The following is a 14,732-nucleotide window of genomic DNA, read 5'->3' on the forward strand; positions in this document are numbered from 1 at the left end:
CCATCAGGAAACTGTACACCTTCTGAAATTTGTATTTCTTTCTGAAGGACTGAGTGCTCACTTCAGAAACAGTGCTGGCCAAGAATGTACTCTTCACTGTGCCAACACATTCAAAAAATACTCTTCATGCCATGATACGGAAATGAACTCCGCACAATAAGTGATGGAACTGGAAAGTCAGTAAATACTTTTTTCTAATAACTTTAGGATTTTTCCTTCTAGTTTTCTTTCTTCTGACAGCAAATATTGCATGTTTTCCTGTAACAGAATGTTTATTTTGAAGAGAAGCAAAAAAACATTGTAGATAATACTGCTGGAGTTTCCAGCAGACACTTTATAAGGAAAAATTTTCTCTTTGTCTTGACATTGACATTCAAGATTAGTTCCATTTTTTCCTCCTAATTAGCTTTTCCAAGACAATTGTGTATATTTGAAACAAACAGAATACTTTCCCTCAAGGCATCAGAAAATTAATCTTTCCAATTTCCTTTCAATGGACATTGACAACAAAGCACTGTATTGTAACTCAGTGGGGAATTAAGACCTATGTGACGTAGAAAATGGAAAAAGCACTATGTAAATAAATTCCACAAAAATGTCAATAAAAATATAGTAATAAAAAATCCTTTAAGCTACCTTGTTAATACCTGACAGAACTGTCTGTTCACATTAAAATCTCTTTGCCTTTCAAAGGAGGTTAAGACACTAAATTTATACAAATCTGAGGAATTTTATATTCACAACACACTGAGTGATGAGCATTAAATCATTTGAAATATCATAAACAATGATATCATAAACAATATGAGATCTTTCCAATCACTTTATCCAGCAGTCTTCTTTGTGACTCAAAAGATTTTGTTCAACTTTGATCATTCCACAAAGATATAGTTCCTCACAGAACTCTTTATTTTCTTTATATCTGATATAAAAACCCCAATAATGATAAGATACAATTACAAGATTATGATGATAAACTGTAAGGTTGTTAATGACCTTTCAGATGGAAGTTGCACTTGTAAATCATATCCATAAAAGTAACTGTTGAAGCAGCTTTTGGATTCTGATCAACAAGTCACTAAAAAAATAACTGCAGGTCTTTATTTAAAAATTTTGGAGAATTGAATTGAAAATTATAAGCTTTGTGGTATATGGCACACTACCAATATAGCCTATCAGAAAAAGAGATCTACAGTATGTTTTTTTGGATTGTTAACATGCAGACTTTCATACATAGCACACAGTAATTTCTACTTAATCCCATGTATAGATAATGCTGTGTACATACATGGTGTGTGTACTATGTGTATATACATATAAAGACATTACAGAACTTCTTAAAGGTGAATATCTCATTCCTGTGTAGATTTCAACTTCAGCTGTGCCTCCTAAAGAGAGTTCAGCAAGGTACTTACTGATGTGTAGAGGAAACCTTCTCCATTTAGGGCTATATACAACCCAGTCTTTACACCCTGGATAGCAACAACTCGGAGTCCCACTGGTATAAGGTTGAATAAAGCTGTGAAGAAAAAACATGACCAGATATGAATACGTTATGACTAACACAATATCCTAATAAATATCTCTAGTAAAAAGAAAGAAAACTAGTCCCTGTATAATTTTTTTTCCGATTTTAAAATTAGACTAGTTCAGAAAAACTTGTTTCTTGTAAAGTTCATCCTCAAAATTAAAGCCTATCTATCGAGCAATAAGTTCTGCAATAGTTTGGTATCTGGCACCAGTGCTAACTAGTAAATACAAAGCACAGCAAACTGGGCTGTAATCATTTATGCAGCACTGCAAACATGAACATCTGAGGCAATCTGAAAAGAGTCAAAGGGCCCAACAGTTCCTTCACCAACACAGACTGATCATAAAGGTAATACTTGTGATATACCCTGCAGAAAACACCTCCAGTTCTGGCAAGTAACACAGAAGGTAATGGCAGAGGCTTAAAAGCTCATAAAAGCACTGAAATATGTACTTTACTCTGAATGTGCATAAATGTTATTGAGCTAAATATAGAACATGCTCAAAAACTTGGGGTGGGGTGTCTGTGTGTAATAATTAGAAAATAATTAGAAAGCCCCTGAATAGCAAATACCCTAGAAATGGTATATACCTTTGCAGTAACAAAACCAGACACAACTTTGATTACTGTCTGAAAAAGGCCAGTGCGAAGAGTGGCAGTTCACCAGCTTCCCCACAGAAAAACACAAGGAAAAGTTATATAAGTAGGAGACATGGGCCATTCTTCTAAAAACTATGCCAGCACACACCTATACTATGTTTACTGACTCGTACTAGAAAATCAGATGCAAAGTACACATCAGTCTTGGAAGAAAAGCTCTAGATGAGACAGAGTTCATGCTAAATATTTTTCCATGGTGGATGAGTCAAGGACTCACAAGTCCTGTGGATGACAACCAAAAGCGCAACCTTTGTGTTCAACATATGCAGTGAGGACTATAGTTCTACCAAGTCAGGTCTCAGGAACACATTAACACCTACAGTGAGTTCCTCAAAATTTAGGAAGGTCATCCATAGGCGTGACCAGAAAGTGTACTGTATGAGGCTATCTGTAATCAGAATGCCAGAGCTAAAGCCAAAATCAAGAGAAAAAAGTGTCACATAATTGCAGCGGACAAGTACATTTCTCAAGGTGTGAAAACTCCTGTTTGGTCAAAGGACACAAATCCACAGTTTGTTTATAATGAAGATGATCAAATCTTTTCAACAGAGAAAAAAACATAGGCTGACTAGTAGAATTTAAAGATAGAAGTGGATGAAAAAAAAAAGATACTTTTCCTTCAACGTTGTCATGCAGAGAAAGAATGCGCAACATTAGATCTTTGTACGAACACAAAAAGCCAGTATAAAGCTAGGAATTGTAGCAGAGTACTTCCTAAAGATATAGAAAGAAAAATATATTCAAAAGAGCTCTAGAAGAACAGGTAACAATTTTTGGGAGGGTTTATAAAGAAGACTAGAAGAGATGACAAGAATTAGCACAAATAAATAGCATTTTAATTTCTGTCATTTCCAAAAGTCTCCATTATGCTAGGATCTTAGTGGGCTGTTCCCTAGAAAAATCCTGGATACAGACAAGGTTCCTTCTCTATATTATGATAAACAGTGAAATATGGCACTCACAGATAAGATATCCTAAGAGTATATAGGCTAAACACTGCATGGCTTGAGGGCTTTAAAATGTTTAATATAATCTGAAAGTTAAAAATTAGTTATAAAGTCATTACCCTGAAAGGAAACCATTCAAAGCCAGCAAAATCATTGTTGTGGATGGTGGACAGGGAGTCTGTCAGAGCAAAACTAAGTTTCAGATAGCAATTGAGTTTGGTGTTTTTTTCCTAGAAGAAAAGAAATTGTGGGGGAGGGGAAACCTGCATATGAACACCACGCTAGAAGGGAACAACAACAATTGAAGGGACACCAGAAAGGAAAAACAAACAATACTTGCATAAAGAAAAGAAGTGAACACAAAAGACAAGTCAGCCATGAAAACTGCTATGGAAAAATAACTCCAAATCGCAGAGGTCCAGTCAAAAACATTCTGGAACATAGATATTATTTGCTGTATTACCAATAAAAATAAAGCAGCAAAGCTAGAAAAAAAACCCCAACCATCAGTGAAGAAGAATTAGAGGCTTGTAACATGGCAGTGTTTTATGTAACCTATAAAATTACTAGAGCAATCTATAGTTGCAGGTGAATTTAGAAAGCATTGAAGAGGGCATGTAATGTATCTTTTACTGCCACTAGCTTTTAATTGGAGACTTCAGAGCTCCTGTAATTAGCCTAAGACCATAAAATTTTAGAGTATGATCTGAAATGCTGCAATTCTGCACTTACAGAAAATTCAGTAAATTTCACAAAATCTTTCAGACTTGGTAGAAACTAGGCAGGCCAGTCTACACTTAGTTTTCAACTGACAAATGTTCAGCAATGGGCTTCATACTGGGGTCAGCAAAACATGCACCAGTAAGGTACAGCATGTGATTTTTAGCTGCTTTGAAGGTGGTCAAAGGAAATTCAGTTTCCTCCAGAACATGACTGTGCAGCACTCTTCACTGAACAAGACTTTTGCGACTAATTATACATTTCAAACCTTCCTAGGGTTCACTGTGCTATCCCCCATTCTAATAAGAACCTGCTTTGAGAAAAGCAGAGAGCCTTCCAGAGTCTGCTGGCATTACAGTTCAGCACATCAAAGCTATGCTCTTACCTGAGGGGGCTGTGAAAAAGAACCATTTCCCCAGCTTCCTTCTGTCTTTAAGATATTGATCCAAAACCAAAACTAACCAGGGAGTGAGGCTCCTAAACATACCTAAACGCAGTTCAGTGAGCTCATAGATGAGTTGAGAGAGGGGGGCACCCTCTTTCAGCCTAGGAAATAGAACTCTTCCTGGTGCTCAGCGCTCCTATGCTGCACACTTAAGCAGAAAGCCTGGTGAATCCAAATGTATATAAGATGTGGGAACATGAAGAAAAACAAAGCAACTGATTGGCAAAAATGGTGTGAGTAAAACCCTTTCTTCTTATCAGTACTGAGTCTGTGCAGTCCCTTAGCTTTGATTTGTATTCCACCTAAACTGTGACCATAAAGCATACGGTTTCTCCTCCTTCTCCTAAGCCTGCAAACCTATTCCCATCATACACAAAATCAGAAAATGGGGGTGTGGGGCAGTTAGCAGGAAAAACTGGCATGAAAATGGTTATTTGTTTAGGTGTCATGGAGGAGACTTGCAGGAACTCCAAATCTGAGTTGGACTCTAATCCTCACAGAGCTCTAGCCAAAGTTTAAGTCCACTTTTATTTTCTTTATAAACAATCACTCCTTTCTTGAGCAAAATACAAAACCACCACATAACTTTTTCCTTCTTTTATGCAACACCATCATATCCTATTAATTTGAAATCTGAAATGCCTAAAATCAGATATTTCCATTTCCTTATGAAAGTCTATTTAGGTACAACTGACTTGTACCTACAAGACAATTGCTATTAGAGATCACTGTTTTTCTTAAGAAGCTTGCTAAAAACGATTGCTTAAGGCTTATAAATTTGCTGTCTCTTCTGAATGTGCTGTGCCCTTGTGTCAGTTAACAAAACTTTCCACAGCACCAAATCTCCAATCAGATCAGGGCAACTATTTCTTTAATTTATTTTCATCTGCAGGCCCACAGGCAAAAATGACAACTCCTTCAGAACATCTTTTAGACTGGCAATGAGTGCAAAGAGGTTGATATTTAGAGGTCTGTCCATCCATCTCTTATGGAGCAAACCCATTCTACCAGCCTGACTTTACATAAGATATAATTAAAACATACTTTTTATTATGACCGAACATGGCCTTCACTGACTCTGTTAGACTAAGATTATCCCAATGGAAGAAACAGGCTTACCTAATTCCCAGAGGTAGTGTAAGTAGATGAGTAAATGCCTGTATAATTCTTGGAAGACAAACTTCAGTAAAAAGCAGTGTGAAAATGAGGCTGCAGGTATTTCAGTGCAGTAAGCCAAATTTAACATTCATTAATCCAAATTTAACAGCACTGCAGGTGTTGTTTTTTAATCTTCATGTGCTTTATTTCTGTCTAATTATCTCCTTTACCTTAAAAGGTTGCAGTAAAGATTTTTTTATTAGTATCTTCAAACCAAAATGTGATAGGGGTAGGTACTTTAGAAAGACATTACAAAGTTAATACTTCCATATTCAATTTGGAAGATATAAATAGAATATTAGGAGCATGCATTAAAAGATGAAAATAAAGGAATGTTATATGGTTGCAGGATTTTCTTGAACAGCAACTCTACCAGGTACCAAGCACCACAAAGGAGGTAAAGCATGTTGCAGAATAATAAAGGAAGAGATGTGCACAGCAAAACCAAATCAAAGTTGCTTGGATAATGTTAACTTTGTCAATTTATCAGTTTATGAAATAAGGCTAATTACCAATGAGTAACACTCTTTTAATTACAGCATGTTGTAAACATGTTCTAAGCATAAAAGTAATTCATAAGGGGCACAGATAGCAACATTTGAGTGTCACAATAGAGTCTATCTTCTACAAAGGAAAGTATGACCATTTACGTTGAATTTTTTCAGTGGTTGTTGGTTGAGATACACTCTTTAGGTGAATCAAAATAAGCCATAGATCTAAAAAATTTAGGGTTTTGATCTCAGAAATTAAAGAATTAGAATTGTCTGTTTCTCAAATTTATTAGTCTTCCTACAGTACCCACCCTTCATTCATAAGACAAAACTTTGAAGTTAGACCAAAACCTAAAAATGAGCTGGTTTTGGTGGGGAGGAGAATGTAATGCTTGTTACCACAAGCACATATGGAAATCTCTTCTATTTCTTTATGATTTCTGTGTAGTAGCTTGTAGCTTTCCTAATTAATAATGATAACGCCCATGGACAACACTGAAGCAAGCTGCATTCGCATCTGTAAAATCCAGGGAAATCAGAGCTAGGGAGGGACAGCTACAGTGAGTTGGACTCCAGTAATGAAGCCTACAGCTTTAACCACAGTCACTCCTGCCTTTGCTCCAAGCAAGCTCCAAAAGCAAACCATAAACAGTAAGGCATCAGAAAACCAAAAAAGAGAAAACCAACTAAAAGAAGAAAAGCAGTGTACTAAAGCCTCTTTTCAGATATGATTGAGATTGGGGAAAAAAACCCCACAGACTGAACACATAGGGTTGTTTAAGCTAACAGCCTTGATCTAGTGATGTTGATCCAAGGAAACTCAGAACCATTAACCAGTAGGTGCATTAATTCTCACTCTTTCACAGAATATGATTAACTTGGAAAAGTTATACATAGAAATTACAACAGTGAACTGAAACCTATGAGTCTCTTTATAGGTTGGGTTCTACTATCATGACCATCAACATGAGCAGACGAAAGCACCTTCAGGGATATAACTGCAAGTAGTCCCGTCTTTCTTCCTTTTTCATGGAAGGATTTGTGTGCAGCGATGCACTAAAAATCTTGCCATCTCTCTCTGCAGACTCTAGCCTTTACTCAGACTTAAGGCAAGCTGGGACAATGGCTTGCACTAGAGCAGCTGATTAAATCCATTGGTACAACTCACTTTGACTTCAGATAGAAGAAAAATGTCACATTAAAGAGACTACTGAGAAGCTTTAAAGACATCTTAATCTTGGTTTGCACTACCTCTACCACTATAACACTGTGACTCCAATAGTGTGTAAGTTATTGTTTACTGACATACATATAAAATGAGTACAAAATGATATAGGCATTTGAGGGAATTTTAACTTCAAGCACTCCTCTAACTGCTTGACACAGAATACACTGCAACAGCACAAAAAGTAGCAGCATGACTAAGCTTCAAACAGTTTCCTTACTGAAGACAAAAAAGAAAATACATCTTCTTCTGTCTCTCACGCCTTGCTTCTCTGACACCCATCTATTTAGATGGTCAGTGCACTGTCTTCAGGGACAGTGAATAGTGGAGAAAACAGGTGGAAGGCTGGTACAGATGCACACCCTTTGGCAGTCTGTATTTTCTTTTTTTTTATGAACACAATCAAATGGAAGTCATCTTCACTATCAAGATAAGCATATTATCTGTCCTACTGACAGTTAATATACATCCATCCATTCACCCACTGGGCACATTAAATAGGCAGCCTGCAAACACCGTGGTCAGAAGCAGCATTTTCTCCTTGGGCCACTGCCAAAAGTTATTTACTTGTAAGCCTCAGACAGAAATTATCATGCTAAGGAGCTCAGAAAATAAAATACCAAAACAGTAGAAATTCTATCCATGAGAAAATTATTGTTTTAAAGTAAAAGAGAGAAGGAAAACCAAAATATGCTGCAATAAACAACAGCAATAGGAAAAAAAGTTCAACAGGAAATGGAAGGAAATAGAGTTGAAAGGGAAAAAACTGACGAGAAAGACTGACAGCACAAAAGAAACAGACACATATTCATATCTTCTTATGTTAATGAATATATCAACCAGATCAATCTTTTCAGCTCTTAATATAGTGTTGATACAGCTATAGCAGAAAAATTTCAGGTGGACATTACAGGCCTTCCTGGCAAACACAATAATTTTGCATTCTGTTCTAAACTGCCTTTACTAAAAAATATTGTAAAATTGGACTAGTGAATAAGAAATTAGAGAATCACACCAGTTAAAGACAGAAAAAATACTCCTATGGAAAAAAATTAGCTTAAAAATAATTTTGAAGTAAACCACAATGTTATCTAACAATATTTATCCAAAATACACAATACTGCTATTTGGTATTTGGTTGAGTTTGGAGAAGCTTTATATTTCCTAATATTTATAATATTAATTGTAATATTATAATGATACATAGAATATATAATAATTATAATATTATAAGTCATTCTGCATTTTGGAAAAAGAAGAGTAAAAGAGATGGATAGACAGAGGGAAAACCAGAAAGGCAGGAAAAAAGGGAAAGAAAGGTAAATTAAATAGTAAGAGAAAAAAAAATAAAAGGAAGATTTGTGAAGCTGACAACAGTAAAAAGAGAAAAGTAGTATGGTATAGTTTTGCAAAGACTCCAAATTCATAGAGTTCCAACGTTTTAAGAAACCCTCAGAAAAAAACAATAAAACTTTACAAAATTATTGTAGTCATACACACCTTCTCGCTGAAGCTGAAAATAAGAGAGATGGGCAGAGAGAGATACACACTCACACTCTAAGATATATTTCTCAGACCTCATCTAGGCAAAGCTTCTACAAAAGGTAATAATAGTCTTGTCTATATAAGGTCCAGTACAGAAGTGGGCATGAGAGATGAACATACTGAGGGCAGAAAATAAAGAAGGAATGGGGTGAGGAGGGAGGGTGTGGGGAGGAACAAAAACACTTGGAAAGCAAGCAGAGAAATACACATCAAGATAGATTAATCAGCTTTTCTCACTTAAAAAAAAAAAACAGAACAATAAAAGATGATAATGTTATCTGTTGATGAAAAGTGTTATAAATGACAGCCATGCAGACAAAATAAGGACCTTACAAATGTAAAGCAGAAACCTCAAATCCCTAATTTCTGTAGCCTAATTCCAAGATTTTTGAGGAAACTGAAGGTTTATTTATGTATATGTACGCATAACAAAAAGATAAATCTTTTGTATTAAAAGTGCCTAAAATAGAACTCAAGGTCACACAGAAACGTTACTTAAATATGCCATTAGAATTAAAATATACAAAATACAAATCAACTGTTTCTAGAGTAAGAATAGGTTTTTTTAATTATCATTTGCATCTGAAGTTATCAAACACATATATCCTCATTGAACAAAAATATGTGGCTGTATCATAGAAAAAGTGTATCAAAGCAGTCAGCCAACATGGCCTTTCAAGATGGCTTTTGTTTGGAATATTTTTGAAAACTGCCACCGATGCAGCCTACAGCAGCAGAAATTCTCTTAAGGTCATTGGAACTCTTTCTGGTATGGGGACTGTAGGATTTTTAGCCCCAATTCAGCAAGGTACTTCAGCGTGTGTTTTAAGCAGGATTTTAATACTTCAATGTACATTTATTTGCTTTGCTGAATCAGGGCCTATATATTCAGATTTTTCAGGGAAATTTAGTTTCCATTTTTCTTTTCCTTTGTTATTTATTGGAAGACAAAAAATTATGTTAAATATATAATTTTATTAAAAAATATTTTAATAGCATTTTACCATTTTTATAATATCACCAGAAGACAATCATTGGCCTAAATATCTCACTCCTAAGGCCCATGGGCACTTACACTTTTCTTTTAAGAGGGAACATATTTAGGCCAATGTCCTGCATGAGCCATGCTGGTGGTCGTCAAGCTTCAAACAGACAGAAAGAACCCTCCTCCTTTGAACAAAACACATTCAGAAACCCTCCAAAGGCATTAACACGGTGTCTGTGCATACACATTCGAGCGATGCGATCTGCGTGTGCGATTAAGACATTCCCCTGGGGCAGTCACTTACTAGAATTACTGCTGTCATCCTTGGTTCCATCGAGACTTCCATCGGGGTGCATTTGCAAGTAGTAGCCTTGCCTGCAATATAACCTGGTCACTATACCCTTGAGCTGGGGATCTGAAAGACAAACATATTTTGTCACTAGCCTCAAAACTTTTTCCAAGAGTTACCCCTACTTCTCTCACTGTAGGAGGAAGTTTGGTGAAGCAGCATTGCTGTCTTAAAAGTAAGTACTACAACAGGATGTGTGCTGATGGAGATGGAGAAAAATCTCACTGCAGAGTGTTATTAGATCAGTTTTGTGTCCTGTTCTCTGCCTCCAGCATTCTTCATTATAATTAACACAGGTAAAACAGAGTAAAAAGAACATCCCAATACCCACAGTCAAAAGCTTATACCAGATAAAGCCCTGCAAAAAATTTTAGACTTCAGCAACAAGTATAGTCCCTTACAGAAGACAACAAAACATTTGAAAAACCCTACTCATTTCATACATGTTAGTAATTTACTGTACTGCACATAAGTTTTAAGGAAACTGGGAGGAAAAGGTTTGGTTTTTTCCTACCAAAAGTGATAGACTAATCTGGTATAATTTGTAACAGTACCATTTGAAGAGTTCCCAAAATATTTTACCAGTCTAGAAGCGGATTCAACCCACCTGCCCTCTTACATCCCCCAGGGAAAAACACCCACACTCGGGGCAAGATATAACCCTTCTTCAACAGAGGGAAAAACCTCAGTAAGCTAAAGCTGTGGAAAGTTCAGGTAGCTGAACAATGAAGGTAATCTTTTTAATACTCTACATTTATGAAAATTTTTAAGAATTAGGCAGGGACTGCTAAGTCATAAACTTTTTGATTCACAGCATGGATGTTGCCTTACCAAATGATAAACTGAGCTGTTGCAAAACTGGTTCAGAGAAAGAAGACATCACATCTTAAAAAAAAATCAACACACTACCTCTGTGTGATATCAATATTAATATTTTAAACATTAACTATTAGACCCAGCTCCAAGTAGCCAGTACATAAACTTGTGAGAACATCAGCATTAAAAGCATCTATGTCATATCATGCTTAGCTCTACAATAGCAAACTAAATTAATAAAGATTTAGATACAGATACGTAACAAAGAGGTGAACTTCTAGGACAGAAGGTACTTCCATGCAACCCTGTGGCCAGAACATAAAATCCTCCTTGAATCTGTGTATAATTGCTCTCACAATTAATCAGTCTGGGTTACTTACAGTATCCTACAGGGAGGTGAAAATAAACACTAATAAACAAAACCAGCTCTAAGTTGTACATTATGAAGTTTTCTATAGAGGCTCAGTTCTAGGAAATTATTCTGAAAATGTTTTTATTGAATATCCAAATTACAAAGTCATATTAAATAATAAACCCATTTAAATTAAAAATACAAGATTAAACTGTAAATATAATAAAAATTGTTACTATAAATAGTAACACTGTAAGACTTCTGAGGCATGGAAATAAATAACATTAGCATTTGATGATTAACATGTAAGAACATTACAACTTATTTTTTTAACTTTATTGTAACTGCAGATTTTGCTTTCTGTGAATTTTTAAATTAGCAAAAGTTTTTGTGTCTTTACATAGGAATACTCAGAAAGAAATATTTTTTTTTTAAATTTATGAACATGTTAAAGTGTATTATCTTTGAACGTCTCCACCAACTTCATCAGGCAACTCAAAACTATTTTAATAATTTAAAAAGGAGACAAGAGCTATTTCATATCAACATATGCTTTCAATGTGTACTTCCAAACTGGCAATTCTAAACATGCTTGCTAAACATGTATTAAAATGGCAATTTTAAAGACTAAATAAAATAATTTTTAAAATGTTATTAAAACTAGATCTTTAAATATAATTTAGAGGAAAAGTACCAGCATTTTGAAAAACACTTTCTACACTTACGGAATCATGAATAAATGATTATTTATCAACACTTTCTAGTGCAAAGAAGTTTCATAGGAAGGCAAAGCAGAGTCAACTCACTGTCACCAGGTGTTTACATCTATTGCTTCAAGGGAAAAATGTCAAACGTAGAAGTGACTTTCAAAGTTGTTCTTTATACTCATTATATTAATTTCTCTAAATTGACAAATCTACTTTCTAACAATCATTTCAGTATGTCTTCATCAAAAACATTATTTAAAGTTAAACCTGCTTCAGCAACCACTCAAAATTATACCTGAATGAAAGTATCTTGGTGAATAGCTATCCATTTCAGCCAGCTTTTCAGCCTACGTGTGACAAGACAGGGTATGAATTCTCCATTTATTTGTTCACTCAAACTCAAACATAACAAAATAATAACTATTGTTATGTAGTAACTGAAAGTTTCTTCTTTTTTTTTTTCCTGTGGATTATCATAATCTTTTTTACCTAAGAACATCTTTTCTACCTTAAGGCCCCCGCGTCCTTAGCAAGATTAAAACTTGTATTCCTGACAAGTAATTTAATCATGCATTTTTCATTAGTTCTTGATTCTAATCTTTAGTAAACATATATCACAATGCATCAGATCACAGAATCAAAGTAAATAACAACTAAATGTTTTAGCTCAACGGTGGTCAGGAAACTGGGGGAACTGGAAATTAGACATGGTATTTCTTTGATCTTATCCAAAATGCAACCCAGATTTAGTGATAGAGTTGTATGAAATGACACATCAATCTCTATGTGAGTCATAATAAGCAACAGTCACAAAGACTACTCCATTCAGCTTCAAGGTAAATATCTCCAAGATGAAGCAGACAATCCTGTCAAGCAAGGACTTTATCTCTTCTCCTGGCAGAAAGATAAATTACTCTTTCAGGTCCTTTTTGAAACACCTAAGCAGCAAGCAGAGAAATCTGCTAGTCCCTATATTTCCATGGCATTTTTTCTATCCATTGCCACTTAATAACATTACAGCAACAGTCCTAGCTTCAGATGTTTTACAAATGAACTGCTCAAATCCTTCTTGACCACACTTTCTTTTAGTTTACCTTTTTTTTTAAATACTGTCTACTAGACAGCAGGAGTGAGCAGCAAAGCCCAGAAAAAAATAGCAGAAGATTGATGCTGCCTGTCCATAAGTGTACTGGGTATATTACCTTTCTTTAACTCTAATGGCAGTGACACAGACAGACAGACCAGCATTTATTCTTACCCATTAAACCCCACACACACCTTTATCTTCTCACATGTAAGAGAAAGAGAATGGCAAGAAAATACAAAGAAAATAATAAACCACAAATGAACATGATAAGGGTAGACAACCTCATCAAAGAGCTCTCAGCTCTCCTGATTTTATTATAGATATAATGCTATTAGTTTTCCTAAAGTCCAAGCTGCCACAGGGAAGTGTTTTCTGTGAGCAATACCATTTCTATACAATTTTGAACACCTTGACATCAGGGGAAAAGAAACAAAAAAAGCAAACTTCACCATGGATCAACAATCAAAGTTCAACATCTCCTAATGGTTTTCACTGATCTTATTTTGCACCTTCACTTCTAAGTTGAACAGTTCAGTGTGACATGTCAGCAATGCCTTACTGTGGAAAAAATTCTTCTGACTTGTGGTTATTAGAGGTTGTCATTTAAAATTCAAAGACATACTGAACAGACAAGCAACAGCTTTCTTCCACAGCAATCTGTGTGACAGCAGTCACTTGCAGCCCACTTTTATTGGGTTTTTTCCTTGTCAGTGGTGACGGCAGGATGCATGATTGCAGTTAGCATGCACACTCTGCCAGCAGCTTTTTTGATGTCTTCAACAAAGGCAAAGTTTAATTAAGATGTCTTCTCTCTCAAAAAGTGGCTACAAAAATGGCTTTGGCATTAACTCAAGACAGCCTGAGTGCAGCTCTTGCTCTAGAACAATTATGACACTTTATGTTTTGAATTGAGAATATTTTCTGTTCACAAAGAGAACGGTTTTAGCATTTCCTTCCCCATTCTGATACACTGCCAGGACAGTTCTAATTAGAAATTTTATAGATTTAAAATAAACTAAGGGACAAACTCATTAAATATGAGTGTTAAGACATAGATGAATTTACAGTACTAGAAGAACAATGTTGAATATGCCCATTGTATATTAACGCTATGAAAAATACCTAAGTATCCACAGGAGTTTTAAGTTTTAGTTTTTACCAGAGGAGGGCTTTTTTCACCTGTCATTATTTACTCCCTCTTCTGTGTAAAGGTACTAAATAAAAGCCTGTTTGAGATGACAAGCAAATGCTTAATAGTGGGTTAGTCTCATACCAATTTACATTCTTATGGAGAATAAACTATCCAGTCGGTTACCAGTCTGTCAAAAAATGAGTTGCTCAGTGAGCCAAGTGAAAGATGGTATGTAGAGGTACATTCTGCTCAGATAGCATAGCATCAAAGTCATGATAACAACTGATAGCTCCAGGTTCTTCATGTTTTACTTGTCCTTTATTCTTTGCATTTCTCTCCTGCTGTTTTTACTTTTGGATATTTCAGTGCTAAAACTACCACTCATGTTTGGTCCAGAAAAAAAAAGAGGTTTATGGTACTCCAGTAGTCACTGTGACTTGGCTGTCATTTGTTGATCGCTGATGTTATAGTCAGGATTTGTTAGGAATCTTCTTCCTCATCTATTAAACTCTATTTGAAATATTAAAAAAAAAAAACCAAAAACACATTTATAGTCAGCATTAGGATTTTTAAAAAGTCAAC

General features: G+C 35.3%; 1 protein-coding gene across 5 annotated transcripts in view; it reads right to left on the reverse strand.

Moving 5' to 3' along the window:
* The window catches only part of FGF14 (fibroblast growth factor 14), a 393,310-nt gene that overhangs the window by 87,113 nt on the left and 291,465 nt on the right, over positions 1-14,732 (reverse strand). For 4 of the 5 annotated variants that reach the window (XM_050332068.1, XM_050332073.1, XM_050332072.1 and 1 more), the window contains 2 exons: positions 10,012-10,122; positions 1,416-1,519 (listed from right to left, as the gene is read on the reverse strand). In XM_050332068.1, coding sequence (XP_050188025.1) covers positions 1,416-1,519; positions 10,012-10,122 — 215 coding nt within the window. The remainder of the gene's footprint in view (positions 1-1,415; positions 1,520-10,011; positions 10,123-14,732) is intronic. The other variant, XM_050332070.1, reaches the window with a different exon arrangement.

This window comes from Myiozetetes cayanensis, unplaced genomic scaffold (assembly GCF_022539395.1).
Source record: "Myiozetetes cayanensis isolate MyiCay16 unplaced genomic scaffold, myiCay2020 scf5-8, whole genome shotgun sequence".
NCBI lineage: Eukaryota > Metazoa > Chordata > Aves > Passeriformes > Tyrannidae > Myiozetetes > Myiozetetes cayanensis.